This window comes from Lagopus leucura, unplaced genomic scaffold (assembly GCF_019238085.1).
Source record: "Lagopus leucura isolate 7727_CA_CO unplaced genomic scaffold, USGS_WTPT01 Super-Scaffold_100015, whole genome shotgun sequence".
Classification (NCBI taxonomy): Eukaryota; Metazoa; Chordata; class Aves; order Galliformes; family Phasianidae; genus Lagopus; species Lagopus leucura.
The window spans coordinates 15,283,652-15,302,448 of record NW_024962269.1 but is presented as its reverse complement, the minus strand read 5'-3'; the positions used below and the strand labels follow the sequence as shown (position 1 = coordinate 15,302,448).

General features: G+C 48.6%; 1 protein-coding gene across 2 annotated transcripts in view; it reads left to right on the top strand.

The window, feature by feature from the left end:
• Window positions 1–18,797, top strand: part of IGDCC4 (immunoglobulin superfamily DCC subclass member 4) — a 79,903-nt gene that overhangs the window by 19,110 nt on the left and 41,996 nt on the right. For both annotated transcript variants that reach the window (XM_042875862.1, XM_042875863.1), the window contains exons 2-3: window positions 6,569–6,898; window positions 14,656–14,797. In XM_042875862.1, coding sequence (XP_042731796.1) covers window positions 6,569–6,898; window positions 14,656–14,797 — 472 coding nt within the window. The remainder of the gene's footprint in view (window positions 1–6,568; window positions 6,899–14,655; window positions 14,798–18,797) is intronic.

The following is an 18,797-nucleotide window of genomic DNA, read 5'->3' as shown; positions in this document are numbered from 1 at the left end:
TGTCTGGTCCTTCCTAGAAACTGGTTCTGTCCTTCAGTAGTTGACTCTAAGGCCACCTTAGAGTCAGCAGGGTGACAATCCACTGCAGGTCAGTGGCTGTGGTCTCGGGTAGCCAAAAGGAGCAGCTGCAGCTGGCTTCAGCAATAGGAGCATTAGAAGCATCGTTAAAGCACTTAGATGGAAACCTTTTCAACTCCTTTATTTCTTTGATGCCTGGTATGTGATATTTATACGTACAGATTTTCATCTACCAGGGGCTTCAGCAGCCTTTGCTTTTATCTAAGTGAGTCTAGTCATTAACCTATTTACCTTAATTACAGCTTTAGATAAAATCGGGCTTTTCAGATACAGCCTGTAAGCAGCAATGTGACATCGCATTTGTTTCAGACAGTGTTGTTGTTTTTCGTGCCATCCCTTCTGCTCTCTTGTTTTTAAGCAGGAATTTGAACAGAACAAAGCCAAGGGGCTCTTGCCCAGCACGGTTCTTTGGGGAGAACTGCATTTAGAGCATGCTACAACAGATCGATGAATTATGATTAATTTAACTTTTAAATGGAGGGGCTTTGTATACATGTGAAAATATAATAATGGGCTGCTATGAAGTGGATGGGTTAGGATCGATGTTCCAAAGCCACCAAGCCTCGTAAAGAACCGTTAGATGCGAAGATGTCTATAATTAAGTGAAGTGGAGCAGTAGGAAGGGGGGGTGTTGCTGTTTGCCTGCCCCTGTGGTGTTGCATGCAGGCTGCTCGCAGTGCTGGGCTGCTGGGAAAGGCTGTGATGCTGTCAGTGACAGGAGATGGTCTGAGAGCCCCTTGTGCTGCCTGGGTGAGTGTTCGCTCTGCAGCGGAAATGTACTGAAGTACAGTTGCTCTCTGAATTAGACAATGTGAAATTAAAGTCTTTCTGTGGCTCTGGAGTATCTGAAGAGCATCAGCAGAAGGTGAGGTTGCAGCAGAACAATAGCGCAGTAGTTGATGCGCTGATAGTTATTTGTTAAGTAATAACTGCACTTTTTCTTTGGTGCTGCTCGCTCCCACTTAAATGAGATTAATTGTGTTGTTGAGTTCCACAAGTTCAGCATCCAAAATAAATACATAAATTAAGAGGGGTGACAGCACAGAGGCTTAAACTGCCTCTTGAATGCCTGCCACCTCCTGCAGGATGTGGGGCGCGGGGAGCAGCCCTTCTGCAGCCCCGTATCCCGCAGAACACACATGACGACGAGTGCTCTGCCTGCACTGCCTGTTCCTCGCTCCTGGGAAGGTTTTCTTTGGCTGCAGCTCTGCAAGGTGCACAAGGGTTCCAAAGTGCCAGATGTGTGTGGGATAGGAAACGTGCTGGCTAGGCTCCAGCCTGTGGGACCTGCAACACAGTGGCTCCCCAGGAAAATCTCTGGCTGCCAAGAGCCAGGAGTGATGTCAGCTCTGGAAGTGTGTCAGATTAAAAACCCTTGTACTTTGCTCCCTGTGAAGTATTAATCTCCCTGTACAGCCTGTGCTGTAACGGGTCCTGTCTGGCTCAGTGCAACTTTATTTGTTTTGGGTTAGAGGCACTGAGGGTTTTGTTTAGAGGTGCTGGAGGCTGTCAGCAGCTCTGCTTAAATGGCTTTGGCCTTAAGTTCTATCTGTGCTAAAGATGCCTGTCCTGCACTTGAAGGGAAGGTGTAAACCTTGCAATTGCCAGCCAGTCAGAATGGTCTGGGGTAGGTTACAGAGCCAGTAGTGCCCTGGGACTGGTGGGGTCCCACCCGGATTTGGGGTTCCTGTGGCAGTAGGTGAGGGTCTGGGTTCGGCTGCAGGATGTCAGATGCCTGTGCCACTAGTAGCAGTATTTGGTCTTGGTGCTTCAAGAGTAGGAGAGGTTCTTCTACTGAGTCAGCTGACATAGTAGGTTCAGTGGGCAGGTGTTGGGGTGCGTGAAGCTGCCTGCTTGGATGTAGCCCTAAATGAATGTGGTGGGGTGCAGCCTGACAGTGCCTGGAGCTTGGCTTGATGTCTGCTGTGCCCTGCTCAGTCCTGAAGAAGTCCTTGCAGGTGCTTAAACCTTCTTGGCTTCCTCTTGCTCAGCTGGTTTGTTCAACAAAACGGTGTATCTCCCCCAGACACTGCCCTTCTGTCTGTCCTTGGAACAGCCTGTTGGGATGGGGTCAGGGCTGTGGCTGTGATGAAGGGCTGCTGGATGGAAGTAAGGTTGTGGCTGTGGTGAGGAGGTGCTGTGACCAGCTAGAGAAAAGCTGTGCTGCCCAGCTGTTAAGGGTTTGTCTGGTGATATAATGGCAGAGCCGTGTTTGAAGCTGGGACATCTCCAAACGAAGCTACCGGTCTCCTGTTGAACAGTAACCTTTTATTTGCTTGTGCCATGTAACAGAGCTCAAGGACACGCTTACTGCTGATAGCCAAAATTTCACCAGAACAAGCATCCCACTTGTGTAGGTCTTTCCTCCTTGCTTTGCGTGGTGAACCCCAGGGCAGGGAAATAACTGCATACAGAGGCTGGTGGTGTGTTGTGCTGGACTCGGGCACAGAGTGCAAGCTCCCACCAGATTGATGGGCTTGCAGTACTGCGTCTCGTGATGTGAAAACACTGCTCCGAGGGCCCTGCCTCTGACCAAGTAATTGCATGTCAGGGATCTGTCAAACCTTGCTGTGTAGCTAGCTCACACTTCACCTGGTTATTTACAGTTTTGTAATCATGAAAGAAGGAGAACTGATTCTTTCCCCTTTGCTCAATAGTAAGTCAATTTCTGCCGCCATTTGGTGCAAAGGAAAGGAGATGCAGGAGTTGTTTTTGGCTGTGCGTTGAGATGCGTGCATTGGGAAGGAGATGTTGGCTGCTTTAACATGGTTTGTAGCTGCCTGCGCTGGGTCTGGAATGAAGGCTGCTGCTGGCAGGGGCTGTGCCTTAAAGATTTTGCAGCCTGTGTTTGTGTACAAGGCCCTGCTTTGTGGGTGGGGTTTTTTGGGTTTTTTTTGGTTGTTTCTTTGCTGTTCGAGAGGAGATGCTGCTATTTTTTCACTAGGCATGAGCAGCAAAAGTATATGGGTGGGTAGTGGGAGTGAGGAAGTGATGAAATAGATTGGGAGAAAAGGACTTTTTATCTTTTGGACTGTTTTTGTGTGTAGTGTAGCGTAGGTGTTGGCAACATGGGAGAGAATAAAACACCTGGGGCCAGAGGAGAATGTGGTTTCGTGGGAGCAAACCACTTACCTTGCTGCATCGAAGGCCCTCCGTTTCAGGGCATGTTAATATTTCAGTATGTTAATATTTCAGTATGTTTATGTTCCTGCAGAACTCCTGTGTGTGTGTGCATATAGATGGATGCTGCATATACCTATGTGTTATGTGTGTATTAGCATATATATTTATAGTCCTGAACCACTACTGACTGCCTTGGGACAGCTCAGTGATTTGCTGGCCTTAGTGAGGTTTGGTGTGAGCTCTGCCGGTTACCTGGGGCCGGTCAGACACAGACATCTCTGTTCTCTCCCAGTAAATCCCCTCTCTGCTTTTGGTCCCCTTTTCCCTACTTTATCTTCCAAAGAGTTATTTTGAAATGTTCTCAGTTGTGTTAGGCAATTTCTGAGTGTTGCTCTGCGTGCTGTGATGTAAAAGCCTGCTTTGCATGTAGAAGCTGTGTTGCCTTCCATAGGGGAACGCTGTACAGGGTTTCATGGCCTCAATTTGGAGATCCATGAGCTGAAAACTTGCGGTTCTGCCAGGCTTCAATGCTTGAAGCTGCATCCTGGAGTAGCCAAAGGCAATGAGCTCTCCAGCTCTGTAGCACAGGTCTGCAGCTGAACCACCTGCCCTGAGCTGAGACGTGAGAAGTCTTCCTGGCTCAGCAGCCTGCCTCTGTTCTGCTGCAGCTCTCCCTTGAAGTGGCTGTGCTTGCTGCATGAGGCAGGTGGTGTGTGGGGTGGCTTCCCTGCATTCGCTCATCCATTACCTCCAGTAGGCAAGAGGGCGAAGGTGAGCAGCAGGCTGCGTGGGGCTGTGTTTGAGCAGGGTTGTATCTATTTCTGTCACTGAATGATGAAGAATGGAGGTTGGAAAGAGTCAGCAGCTTCTGTAAGCACTCAACATTCCTGATTTCATTTGTCTTTGATCTCACTTTTACTCTCTTCTGATCCTTTTCCTTGAAAGCGTTTTTATCTCATTGTCAGGCTTGCTAATTTAGGGCAGTGTTTTGAACCAGACCTCCTCCTACATTTTCAGAGCCTGGAAGGTATGTTTTGTTTAACCAGGGAGTGCTTATACAGTTCTTTGAACATCAGAAGTGTAGTTGGAGCTTTTTCAATGCTACATCTGAGTCCTGGGCACTTGCTGCCCCAACATGTGTGTGCCAAGGGCTTGTCCCTAAAAACCTGCAGTACTGGGGGCTGAAGAGGCTGGGTGGCTGAGGGCAGCCTATGCTCACCTGTCAGAGCAGCCCGATGTCACAGGTTGTGAGCACACCAGGGCTTTTGCTTGGCTTCTTGGTCTGGAAGCACTTATGGCGCTCCTGGGATGAAGGGCAGTGGTTTGAGCACTCGTGTATCTCTTAGCATTGCATGGAGGCTGCGCTGCTTGGCAGTGCTGTAGGTGTGTACTAGTAGAAACATTGATACCCTGGAGGTTAGTTGCTGCTGTTACTGAGTGGGTTATGTGGTACGAGCAGGTTTCCAGGAAAGGAGTGACTACTGCTTTTTAAAGATCTTGTGCATGTGTGTGCTCACTGGGGTGAAGTGTTGAGGCAACCTCCTCCTGTCGTTATCCAGTGAGACTGCATTCACACAAGCAGCTCAGCACGTGCACCAAATCTTAGAAGCAGAGAGAGCACTGGTTTCTCATGGAGGATCCCTTGCTCGTGCTGAAACATGTGCCTTGGTGAGCATGTTCCTGGACTGTGTGTTCAGCTTCACATGTATTTCCTTCCAGTGACTCTTTATGCTCTCCTGATGCAGCACAGGGACCTGAGCTGGGTCTGCAGCCAGGTTCTGAGTTGTGTAAGTGCTTCTTTTTTCAGCTGGCAGCTTGGATCCTATTGGGTTTTGACTCCTGGGAGAAGATCTGGGCAATATTCAGGGGTAAAGAAATGCCGTATTAAAAAAAGAACACCACGTATTTCTTCTGCTGTGGTGCTGTCAGTTCGGACTGCAAGCAGGTTGGTTTTCAGAAGGCAGAAGCCTGAGAGGCTGAAAATTGCTTCTTGCCAACCTGTGCTGGCGTAGGAAGCACTCTGCAGAGCTCTGCTCTATTCCTAGCTGCCAGCTGTCCCCGCATGCTGCGCCTCTCTGAGAGGAGGAGTATTTTCAGGAAAAAACCATTAAAATTGCAGCCTGAGGAAGGCAGAAAATAGGACAGAGATGCAGGCTGTCTTGCAGAGCGATGAGCAGGAGTGCCTGGCAAGCAACACGGGCCACCTGATGCTCAAGATACGTTGATGTGACGCTGCTGGCAGTGCTGGTTCAGAGGAGGTAAGGGGCAAAGCATGGAGAAGGCTGGAGCCTCCTAATGAGTACCTGTCCCTGCGTGCTTAGTTGGGCACCAAATAAGCCCCAAGTGTGGGCAGGGCAAGGCCCTTCCTTACGGGACACCCGGAGTTTCCATCTCCCTGCACGTGTAATTTTGCGTGTCATTGCTCCTAATTGCTTGCTTAACTCGCACGCTTTTAAAAGGCAGCCCTTTTATCAGCAGTAGGTAGTAGCAGGTTTAATAGAGTGTTTGAATTCCTATAAAATTAATCTGTAGCCTTCTGCGATAGGAGACGGGCAGGGAGCCATGTGGTTCATATCCAGTGTTGATAAACTTGTTATAGAGGCAGGAAACATTTCTGATTGGAGCAGTGACAAAATAATTTGGAGCAGAGCCATAAAAAGAGTGGATGGTGATGGTTTGAGTGCAGCAGAGATTGAAATTGCTGGTGTGTGGAAGCAGCGCTGCCAGCTAACATTGACTTAGTGTCTCTGGAGGACTCTAACGGCAAATGCATTTTATTAATGGCAATATTCTTTTAGGAAATGCTGAGCCTTGTTTCAGAGGTGGAGCTCTCCTATGAGTACGTGGGTTTGGAAGTGGGCCAGCCCCAACCCAGCTCAGCTCAGCCAGCGGCCGCTCAGCGCTCTGCCTGCGGCTGCAGCACACAGCTGCCTGAGGGTTTGAGCTGGCTGAGCATGTGGGGCTGCCCTTTGGGCTGCCAGTTTGCAGTAGGAATATCCTTCCAAGGAGGCAGGGGGGAGGAAGTATTTGCTACTTACGGGCAGTTGTGGCAGGTGAAGGTGGGATTGGGGCCCGTGCTGCATCATCTTTGACTTGCAGTTGTTCTGTGCTTGAACCCAGGATGGAAAAAGCAAGTGTGGATACAAGGCTGCTGCTGGGTGTGGTGGGGAGCAGCAGAGGTGGTGCAGGCTGTGCTTGCAGCCCAAGAGATGTATGATGGAGAAGTTAGTGCACAGGTGTCGTGGGAGGTGCTGGCTGTACTATGGGGCTGAATGTCATGTTTTATCCCAAACCACATTTATGTATAACCGGGATGTTATTAACCAAGCAGGGCAACCCCTGAAGAAATGCTGTCTTCTCTTTGCAGGAAGGCTGTTGGAAGGGGATTCTGTGGAGCTGAGCTGTAGTGCTGGTCCTGCAAAGGTGATATTGGAGCCAAACCAAGTCGTGGTTTTGGACTGTAACCTGGCCCCTGCTGAGCACGTGATCAATATCACATGGAAGAGGAATGGGTTTCCACTAGTGGAGCAGGAACATCTGCACGTGCTTCCAAATGGATCGCTCTTCATCTCATCGCAGGCTATGGCAAAGGACAGTAAATACTCTGAGAGAGCTGATGCTGAGGGTAATTACTCCTGTGTGTCCCACAGCTCCCTAGGGGCTGTCACCAGTCAAACGGCTGCAGTCAGATTTTCAAGTAAGTGGGTCTTGTTTTTTCTTTTCTAATGACTATGAATTGAAATTCTATTATTGATGTGTATGTGGGATTTGGGACAGCCCACAGATAAGCTGTGGTGTCTCTCTTGACCCAATGGCATTCTCATGTGCAACACTCCCAGGTAAGTGCCATGAGCCTTAAATTAAAACCAGGATCATACTTGCTCTCCAAAAATTGGTGTTTGCTTTTGTGGGGAAGTCAGTACCTCAAAGCCATGCATCAGCACCATTTTTGTAGGAATGGGGGGGGGGAGGGGCGGAGGTTGGCTGTGGAGCTCTGGCAACCCCGGCAAAGGCTGTAGTAGATACAGTTAAGAAGCATTGCTCTGAACCTGAGCACTGCCTGGTGTGAGGGGAACTGTGATGGGAAGAGTTGGGAGAAAGTGTCCTTTGCATTCCCCATGCATCCATCAGTCCTGGATGGTGTGTGCAGAATGCACCTGCATTACTTGCATGGGAGCAGCTGGGAGAATCAGCCCTGATTGGGGTGGGACAACATGCTTTGCTGTTCTCTGTGTTCCCTGCTTGACTGTGCTGAGCTCTGTGTCCCATCTGGGAATTTGCCATGAATGAGCAGCGTAGTTATGCTACTGAAAGAGTTATCACTGAGGGATGGTCAGGTGGGTGTGGGTGGCCACCTGAGGACAGAAAGTGCTGGAAACAGGCCGGGCTGTGCTCAGGTGGTCCCAGTTCCCCTTTGTCCCTGCTCTCCATCACTAGCTTAAATCAGAACAGCCTTCTAGGGGCATCTGCTACTTTCCCTGTTTGCGATGTCTGGTGACGCTGATGGCTTTAGTGTGTCTGAGTGTGGTCTTGTGAAAATGATAGACTGTGAACATAGTTAAGATCTGATGAACCAAGGGAGGCCTTTGGGTCTTTCATCTACTCTGTGGGGTTCTGACAGACAGGATGTTGAATGTCTCCTCTTCAGATGTCCTTTGTTTGTGAAATCTTAGCTCTGACTTCAGCACAGCGAGTGGTGAAAAAGCAGGAGCTTAATGCAACTTATCTGCTGAGAGCCCAAGCTGGTAGCCACAGTGAGCAGGGGGGTGCCAAGGCTCCCTATGTGCTTGGTGGGGCCAAGGGAGGCACCAGGTCCTGGATGGGGCAGGTGCCCTGAATGTCAGTTTCCAAGCATGCTCTCCTAAAGCAGCACTGCTAATTTCAGGTATGGCGAGAAGGCAATTAAGGCAAATCAGTTTTATGGTGCTTGGATGTCACTGAGAACATCCCAATTTGGAAGTATGTGTCCAGCCCCCTGCTGTCCAACTGCATTATGCACCAGGAGAGAGCAGTCTGCTTGTGGCTTCCCAGATAAGGGCATCTTTGTGTATCAGCATGGCCTGAAATGCCCATAATGGAAACCTTTCTTCCCACAGAGACTGGGCTTTGGACTTGTGTTCCCAGGCAGCCTTCTGCCATCATCCCTTTGTGGGGTGTTCCCACAGGCAGAATTTACCCCATCTCAGCATGGTGCGGAGCTCAGAGCTCTGGGGCAGCACCAGACACTGAAGGGCGGTGCTCACTGAGGCTGGGACAGACATCTGTCTGTGTGTCAAACAGTGTTGCTCCACTCCGTGTCGGGACCGATTGTGAGGCAAATGTCCCTCTATAATGGAAGAGATGAAAGAGAGCTCTTCAGGCTGTTTTTCATTTCAGTCTCAGAACAAGACTCTAAGATCTGAGCCACTGAATCTTTGTTCAAGAATAAAATTCTTTTGTATTCAGAAATGGCTACCAAAGCTATTTTAAGTATGAGAGTGCCAATAAATGATTCCTTGACCTACCAAACAAGAGAGGTTAGAAAATAATACAAACACAATAGCACTTCTCTCTAGTGCAGACGTATGTAAATGTTGACAAATGCAGCCAGACAGCACGCCGTGAGATGCAAGCCTGAAACACGTTCCCAGTCTTGGGAAATTAGGGCTGAGATGCTTGTGAACTTGCACAGAGCTATGGTAAGTGAACGTGCAGATGATGCTGTACCACCCGTGCTACACAGAGACCACTGAGGATCTCACGAGGGTTCTTGCAAACTGGAGTCAAGGATTCTGCATACAGATATTGTCTGGGAGACTTGCAGTGGAAGAGGCATCATGAGTCCTGGTGGTCTATTCAGCTCCTCCTCCCCCAGTCTCAGTCACCCTGAACTGGCATCGATTCCCTTTCCAGTGCGTCTCTTTGTGCTCCTGTTACAGATTTGGGTGTATTGTTTTGTGTTTCATGAATGAGAACAGTGAAAATGTCTCAAAAATGGGAGACAGGCGTGGATTGCCTTTCCCTCCCTGTGGATTTTTGCACAGGAGTGCTGTGGGTTCCTCCCAGAACCAAGGAATTACGGGTGAACTTTCCAGCTCATTTCCTGACATGGATCCGTAGGCCTCCTTAACAGCCAGCTGCACAGGCGAGGTGCTGCTATGGCAAATGAATGCACCTGACATAACACTCATTTCTGAATGGAGAGCAGAGAGAGAATTATTAATGAAATGCATCTCTGGCTGTGTTTTGTTCCATGGGGTGGGCAGAGGCACTTGCTGCATTAGCATTCAGCTGGTGCAAATGAGGATCATACAGGCTCTTTTTTTTTTTTCCTGCTGGTTGAATACAGCAGTCTGTCTGAAGTTGTCTACGGGTAGATGGAGTTATTCTTTGTGCTGACTGCCCTGGGCACTGCTGATCAATACCAGACAGATGAAAACCTGTTTAGCAGGTAGGTTATATCAACACTACCCTCAGCCTGCGCTCCTGATACACCGCACAGGGGAGATCCTGTGCTGTGCTGTAGGGCTCTGTGCACCACACAGCACTGTGATGACAAGAACATTTAGCATTCATAACATCGAGTCATCTCCTGTGGTTTTTCATACTCGTTTCTTTGTTCATTCACCACTGCCTTGCCCCAAATAGGCAAAGTACCATGAGGAAACTGTGGGACTGGAGCTGTGGGTTGTCTCAGCATCTGCTAAACTCAGTGCCAAGGCAGTTGCAGAGCAATTGGGACAAGCCCTGCCAGACTGCCCTCCTATCAGCACCAGTGCATTCAGGCACTCATTTTGCTTCTCTCTTGCTTTCTTAGTGCTTCTACACAATTAGATATACCTTCTCAGTAGCCCCAGAAGCTGAGGGCAGCTCCAGCATTGCTGTGCTCGCTCTCTGTCAGCCAGGTGAGTTGGGAGACTAGGAGTGGCTGATTGGTGCAGACAGATGGGACCCTGGTGAGGGCTGGAGTGACAGAGGCTGGGCAGTTTGCAGGCTGGCTGGCTAACAGGGCAGCAGTGTCCAAGGAAGCACTATGAGGGACTGAGTTGTAGGCTGCTGGAGGTGATTACTAAAGGAGGTACAGAAGTCCACATCTCTTGTCTGACAGGAGCTGCCAAAATGCATAAGCCTGCTGTTATGTGCATGAACATGAAAGGCTCTCTCTGCCCATGCTAGAGCGATGAAGATGGCCTCATAGGCAGCCCTCCTTCAGGAGTTGCTGAGAAGACATTCACGCATGTGCTGGGTGCCGCCCGTCCTCTTGAGTGCCTGGGACTTTGCTGGGTCACTGCTTGGATCACTGGAGACAGCCACAGCCAGCAGAGGAGACCCGGGGAGCACAGCCTTGGTGGGACAAACAACAGAGCAGTGATGGGTGGGGGACAGCACACACGGATCTGCCACACGTGGAGGTGCCCAGATGCCTTGGCCCCAGCAGTGCCTTCCACGGGAACCTAACACTGCAGTGCCCTCCATGCTTTCCCTTCCATTGTCACCTCTGTGTTGGCTCATGTTTTGCTGAATACATGTGTGACACAGCAGCACCTTGGAGCTCATCCCAGTGTGCTGCTGGCTGAGACCTGTGTCACTGTTCACCACCTGCACACCATGGCTCATGGTACAAGCATGCCTGTTTGGGCTGCTGGATTAGATTTGCAGGTTTCTCCAAGCCGTGCCTGCTCCTACATGGAAATACCAGGGGCGTTATTGTCATCGTGGGAAGGTGTAGCTTTCTACCTGTTAATAACTACATTGGTGAAGATTTGTTAAAGCTGTTAATTTAGCCTAAACATTTTGTGCGAGGGAGGTTCTAGAAAATTACAGTAATTGTAGCTGTCAGATGAAAACGTTTGCTGTGCCTGGAGGGAACAGGCCTGCGCCGTGTGGCTGCTGGCAGAGCTGCAGAGGTTTGGTGTTGCAGCTGGCAGCACAGGCTGCAGCAGGGGGAGGTGTACGTGTGTGCATGGGCTCCTCTCCTGAGAGAGAGCTCTCTGTGCTGCACTGTCTCTGAAAGATAGGGATTTAGTTGTATTTTTAAGGATTTACTTTATGGATTTGATACTATTTATTCTGGGCACCAGGTGCATCACCAGGTCTCTCTGCTTCCCTCCAATTGGGCCGGAGAACTTCCAGCACATCAGTGCACAGGCTCTGGATCGCCTCTAGCTGTGCCTCTTGGATGTTCTTGGGTGTAGATAGGGAACCAGTGGCTCTGCAGAGGTAGGAGTGAGCCCTGTGAGGGTAAGCTGGGCAGCACAGGTCCTACATTGCCAACTGGCCTGCAGACCGAGCTCTGGCTCTGCCTCCTCTGCGCTGTGGAACCGTGGCAAATCACACCAATCACAGCAAATCCTGCAGTCTCCCTGCTGCCTCCCCGTCCCATTTAGCAGTTCAGAGCAGTTTGTCTGGGCAGTACATATGATCTCACTGGGGGCTTTAGTCGCCCCCCCCCCCCCCATCTTAAAAGCACCTTGGGATAATCACAAAAGGGAGGCAGGGGATATGCATGTGGAGACTTGTGGGGGGGGGGGGCAAAGCACTGTGCGAGAGAGCTGTGAGCCTCTTTCAGAAGGCCGAATTCCTTGCATAGGCTGCATTTTCTGCCTTGGGTGTAGTGTTGCTGCCTGGCAGCCTTTCCAAGCTCAGGGCCTCCTGTGCTGCTGGGAGGGGGGGAGGCTGCAGCATTCCCTGTGCCGCAGGCACCCCCGGGGCTGGGAGCCTTGGCACACAGCTTGGCTCCAGCTGGGCTGAGCATGTGAGTGGGAAGGGAGCAGTGTGATGCGCTCCCAAAGCAGTGTGGTGCTTTGGCACGCTTCTGTAGTGCTCCTCCACCTCTTCACCTGCAGTTCATCATTTTTTACTGAGTGGCCTTAAGGTGCTCAGGGAAACCAGCACAACATGGCTGGGAGTTGTTTTGTGGCATGGCATGGCTTTTAGCAGGCTTAGTGAGCTAAACCCTAGCTGAGGAGTTGAAAAGACCATTGAGTCTTATCTATCTGCTTTGTTTCCCTTTTCACTCCTGGCGTTTTTCTTCCATGCCTCCTTGAAACCTGTTACTCTGCAGAATCATAGAATCACAAGGCTGGAAATGACCTGCAAGATCATCTTCTGCAGCAAGTTTTTTTCCAGAAGAACATTTATGGGAAGAGAATGGACCCTGCTTGAATACTCCTAGGATGAGCTTGCAGAACAGCTCTGAGCCCAGGCTGTGCCACTCTGTGGGTGCCAGGCATGTGCTGCCTCCTCCTCTCCACCCAGGCATCACTTGGATGACAGAAGAGGATCACAAAGGATGCCAGCATGCCATGGTCATGGCTCTGAGCTGGTGCAGGAGATGCTTGTGGAACAGCAGTGAAGTTGGCCAGGAAGGCTGTCTTTACCTGAATCTCACCAGCGCTGAGATTTGGTGTTCTTGCTCAGCCCTGCATCAAACAAACCTTTCCACTTTTCTTACCTTGGTTTGGTGTTGCTTTCTGTGCACAAAGGTCCTTGCTGTTCTGTCCTCCAGGCAGTGCATGACTTTGCAGGCTGCTCCTCTCAAAGCTTCCTGAGATAGTTTTCTTTCCCAGGATGTCCTCAGCAATCCCTATCCTGATGTCCTAACAGGATGTCCCTGTAACAGGGAACAGGATCCCGAACTTGGATGGCAGAGCTGCCCAGCTTCCCAGTCCCACCCTGAGAGCTATCTGGAGGAGACACCAGCAGGCAAGTGAAGGTTTACTCCACGTGCTACAGCCACTGAGCTCTCAGCCCTTGCTAGCTCTCAGGATGCTGCGCTCCCTAATCAGGGTCACTGTTTAGTCACACTCCTCCACACCGTAATGAGAAATCTGTCATGGGTGCATTTCTTGGCTAGTTGCTTTTGAAGAGCCGTGCTGGAGCCCAGCACAGCAGGCATGGGGCTGGTTTGAGGTGTAGGGCAGGGTTTGGTTCTCAACAGTGCATTTTAAGCTTGCAGACACAGGTCTGGCAGGGGATGGGGAAGGGGCAGCCAGTTGTCCTTTCTTTTGGGACAGGTTGCTGCTCTGGTGAGCCCAGGGACTCAAAAAGCACTGCTCCCTTTTGTACCCCTTTGGCCTTCATGGCAAAATGTGCAGGGGTGAGCCTGGCTTGCTGAACACCCTGCATCTCTTAGGAGAATGTATAAAATGCACCTGCCTGCTGCCACATGGGAGAGCAAAGAGTGAGGAGCTGCCTGCTGCAATTTATGGAGCCTTTTTGCTGCTGTTAGCAGTAGCATTGCTGTTTGTAGCCCATGGTTTGCACATAAGTTTTCTCGTCTCTGGAGGCTCATCTGAAGCCGCTGGAAAATTTGGGGCTCCATTGTATCAGCTTAGATTATGCCACTTAAAAATGAATGGAAGAAAAACAGGTGACCTGACTTGAAGCAGAGAGAACAGAGATGCTGACAGATTTCATCTTTTTAGAGGGGTTCCTGCATACCTTCGTGCCATTTCCAGGCATGTTGAGCCTTTGGAGACTGACAGAGTGCTTTCATTTACACTCATAGGATGAAAAGAGTACAACAGGAAAGAGCATTATGGATACAAGAAGGAGGTTGTTTTGATGGTGCCAACCTGAAAGTGCACTTGTGTTTGATGGATTTCCTTTTAAACTCTTGGGTTCAGCAAAATATATTAACGTGAGCTTAAAAGATCATGCAGTTCTTGGAAATTACTCTGCACTCAGGTGCTCTGCAGAGTATATTTGAAAATACTAAAACTGTTGCCTGAATTGGGGCCTTATATTAATTTATTTTTCAAACTTTTCCAGAAATAGAAAGCGGTTTTTCATTATCATTCATTGAACTGAAGAACTCTACCTGGTGTTCAGCTGGTGCGAGAATTCAGTCTGCAACTGCTGCAGAGAGCAACGAGTCGCTTTAAACATGTGATAACTATTTAAGTGAAACAGGATTCTAATGACAGTTGAGAATATGCTGAGGTTAAAATAGGGCATGTAAAAGCATTTTATTTTCAAAATGTACGTGCTTCCTCAGGCTAACGCCACCATGAAGTATGTGCTGCTCCAGCATTGCCAGCCTGCGGGCAGTTTTGGTCACGAAGGCTGACATCTGGCTCTGTTCTTCCTCTTACCTGTTCTTGATTTGGGCTATGAGTGTGCCACAAGGTAAAGGGGAACCTGTGCTTCCCCTCTTCTGTTTCTCATTCTGTGTGCGGCTCCCCCGTGGAGTAAATGAGCAAAGGAAGCGATTTAGAAGAGCAACTGGCAAAACCAGCTAGTTGTCTGTCTTCTCTCACACTGTTGCCTTCAAGGATAAAACGAGGTGAGAAGCAAATTTGCAGGTTGAAACATTTCAGTTGCTGTTCTTGGACTGCTGGGGGCTTGTAGGGGATGGCAAAGGGAGGAATTGCACTTCAGGCTCATTTACAGCCAACTTGTCCTCCATACCAGGTCTGCGTTTCTCAGCAGAAACTCACGTTCCTAACTTGCCTTGCTTTCTTCTTTTCCCAGGCTTGGCACGCTTCTTCCAACAGCCGGAGTCGCAGACAGTGGAAGAAAATGGCATGGCTCGGTTTGAGTGCCGCATTGAAGGCTTACCTTCCCCTGTCATCACGTGGGAGAAGGATCACGTAGCTGTTCCAGAAGAACCCAGGTGATGTCCTGATTGTTTTCCCATTTATTTGAAGGAAAAAAGAAAAAAAAAATCCCAAACCTGATCACTTAAAATGTGAAAGTCTTTCATAAAAAGCTAGAATGAGGAGAGAAATGGTCTGAATCAGTTTTCAACCTGAAAACGAAGTGCTGAAAGAGCAGCACTTGTTGGAGGGACCTGTGCGAATGAGCTGATAAAACACAAAAACAAAGTAAGACTTTCCCCAAATATCATTCAACGAACTGAAGAAAAAAAAAAAAAGCCAAAACCAAACAGCCCAAAATAGCAATAAGAACAAAATCATTCCCTTTTTTGTTACATACCTCTTCTTCCTGAGCCTTTGCCACAACGGACCAAGTGCTCTGTAATAGTCTTGTAGTCTGTAATAGTTTAGTAGAAATGAAATTGGGTAGAAATTGGCTAATGAGCAAAGTAATTAAATGAGACCTGTGCCTCAATTCTCTGGTGGTCTGGAAGGTCTGCACGCAAGGATGCACAATTTCAGCATGGTTTTTATCAGCCACTTACTCCTCATCTAGAGAGTTCAAGGGAAATAAACAAGCATGCTGACGAGCAGAGCGCCTAAATGCGAATGGAGAAACTCGAGATCGTCCAGGTTCTTACAGCACAGATCCTGCACCCTGTAAAAGCCCACGTGTGTGTGGAGCAGAGCACGGCAGTCGGGGCTGCCTGGGGCAGTCCTGTGCAAAGCTCAGTAGATGGAAACCTTCTGGGGCATTGGATCGTGGCTTGAGGAGCGTTTCCCCAGCTGGCTGTGGGGGATGGTGCTGGGGCTGCATGTACCTGACAGAACCCAGATGTCATTTCTCTTTCGTTTCAGTAGTGACTTTAGAGCCAGTCATTTTCTTCACTGTTCTCTCACCCAGATTTGTCTTGGTGTTAATGATTTCTCTGGAGCTCTGTGTATGCTTAGTAACCTGGGTGATCTTTCCACTTATTTTACTCCTACGTATGGGGTTATCTAGTTCAACACCCCACATTTTGTTTTTAGGGCGAAAGGTAGAGTCCTGCAGCATGAAAGTTGCTTTTAGTAATGAAAGACACTTACAGGCAAGGGAAGGGAATAAATCCTAAGCTGGATAAGAGCTGATCTGTAGACATCATCCCTGCATGGCATCAGTGATCATGTTGTCCTTTAGTTTGCAAAAACTCATTTCTGTTCTGAAGAAGGAGCTGTTTCTCCCAAGAAGATTAAGCCAGGAGTAGGGGAGAAGATGGAAAGGAAAGGGGGATGTAAGATCTAGAAATAATTTTTCAACAAAAAAATGGTTTCTGTTACTTGAGTCTGAAGAGTGGCATCTAAGGGTTCTAGGGTTCATTCAAAGCTATTGCTTTGTAATGAGACAAAAATTAATTAATAAAAAAGCAAAGGAAAAAAAGCAAAACAAAACAAAAGAAGGGATGGCAGAGGGAAGTGTGCCGTAGATAGGGCAATGGCTTTTTAATGAGACAGCTGGATGGATGTTCTGAAATTACTTGCTCGGAGATTGCTTTCAACACAGGCAGCCTGAAAATTGTTTTCCTTGTAAAAACCAGAGCGTAATCTCTAGCTGCAGATCTTGCTTTTTAAATCGTGTTTTAGCTAATATGCTTCTTCAGAAGGATTTGCTTTCTTGTTGTCTCGTTGTTGCTGGATTTAATATAACCGGCTTTTGAAGGAATTAAGCGAATTCCAGGAAACGCTGGCTGCCAACCAGACCTCTGTTATCCTCACCCCACTGTGCCGAACGACCAGGCCTGGGGACAGCCTCTGCTTCTGGGACTCCCTCCTGTGCACACATCTGATGAGCCTGTGAAAGTGCAGTCCTTTGGGTAGGCAGCATCAGGGGGATGACTTTGTATTCTGACACAGCGCCGTTAGATGTACGCACACATCGGCTTTGGGGCTGTAGATGCAGCCTTGCAGACAATGCTCTTACACTGGTGCTTATGGTTTCTTTTATGACAGATAGAACAATCACAGGAAACTGACAGAACTGATCATGGCTTTTACTTTTAACCTCTTTTTTTTTTTTCTTCTTCTCATGGCACTCTTGCACACAGGCTCCACTGTGGTGTCACCCTGAATGTGTTGAAGGCTTAGCTTAAAAAATCCTTAAGCACTTCTTCACTTCTTGGGCTGTTTAGGGACGTTTTCAATACACCTTTCCCACCCTGCTGAAGTTCAGGACAGAATCCAATTTCTGCATAGGAATAAGACAGAATTATTTTGCAATTTTGGCTCTGAAGTACTTTTTAAAAAAGAAAAGTCTTAAATCTGCATCAGCTGCTGAGGGGCGGCTTGCAGGATTTCACTGGACTGTAGTTGCTTTGGGATGCAGCTACAGCTTTTGGCATCATCTCTTCTCTGTTTCTGTCTGGCTGAGTTTCACACCGGGCTCCAAATTGCTGATTGTTTTCTGTACAGCCAAAATGAACACTTGCTAAGAAATGGAGATCTTTAGTCTGCACATAAGCATGTACCTCAGATCACATGATCTGCAGTCAGTATCTGGCAGCAGAGTAGTAGGGAGAGGTAAGAAAGGGAAGTGGGCTGTTAATGCTAGAATATTCTTTGCTCTACAGCTGTAGGATCACAAAGAGCTTGAAGAAGCTTTGTGAACTTGTAGAACAGCTTGAAGGCGCTTCTGGACACTTCATGTTTCACATTTTCATTAATTACCTGGATGGTGGGGCAGAGCTCATCCTCAGCAAGTTCCAGGTGTTAGAAAGCAGACAGAAGCGGCTGATACTTGTAGGGCTGCCTGACTGGGGCAGGCTGGAGAAATGGGGAACCTAACAGGCTTCAATACAGGGAAGTGTCCCCTCCTGTGCACCAGGACAGGCTGGGGAATGAGTGGCTGGCAGGGATCTCATCCATGTGTGTGAATACCTTACATGAGGAGGAAAGAGTGAGGAGCCAGTGGAAGAGGCAAGAGGGCACAAACTGTAATTTGGGAAATTCTATTTAAATGTAAGATAAAAATTCTTCTCTGTGAGGGCAGTCAAGCTTGGGCATCCTCTGAGATGTTCAGAACCTTCCTGACCTTGGCCCTGAGCAGCCTGGCCTACCTGAGCCTTACCCCAGAGGGAGAAGGCTGTAGATGAGAAGGCTATAGATGATTTTCCAGAGGTCCTCCCAGCCTCCACGATTCTATGATACAGAATTGGAGTCTCCTTCGTGTGGCTGTGAGTTGCTTTGCGTAGTGCTTGAAATATGTTGATATTAATTACAGACTCAAAGAGCAGATGCACGACAAAAATAAATACTATCGCAGTGGGAAGCTTTCCCTCCAGTGCTGAGAGGATGCAAATATTTGTCTTCTTCCTTTTGTGTCCTAATGAGGCATCCTTATAAGGGTTTTCAGGGTACCACGACTCCTCCTAGGGACTGTGGAACTTGATCCTGAGAAAAGTATCTTGGAAACAGTGCAAGCATGGCTTGAGGCTTTAGGGGTCTGGGGCAGTTGCCCTTGCTAATATGGGAAGCTTCAGCAAGTCTGTATTCTTAAATCAGGCTGTAGGATGGTGCATGTAGTGATGGGAGAAGCTCTATTAGGTCTTCTATGTCTGTTGTGCAGAAGACAAAGAAGTGAAGAGCTCAGACTGTGGCAGCTGAGGTCCAGGCTGGGCTCTAGGTTTGCAGTGGGGATGTTAATCTCTGGAACAGACTGCTTAGGGAAGGGATGGCATTTCCATCGCTAGAGGTTTAAGGCCTTGTAGGATTGGGTGAGCTGCTCTTGTTGACCACGTCTTGAACTTGGGGTGGATCATCTCCTAAGGTCCTTTTAATTCCATGCTCCTGGCCTATCACGGCTACTTTCAGGAATCTTTGTGGATGAAAGGGCTGGCATTCATGACTATAACTTGTCTTTGTGCTACTGCTGTGGAATAGCTGCTGTCTCTCCCCTTAGCAATTGCCTTTGAATGTGTCCTCTTCATAATGAAGACTGATAACCTAGAGCTGCCTGTCAAAGCTCGGCAGCTCTGTTTATAGAGG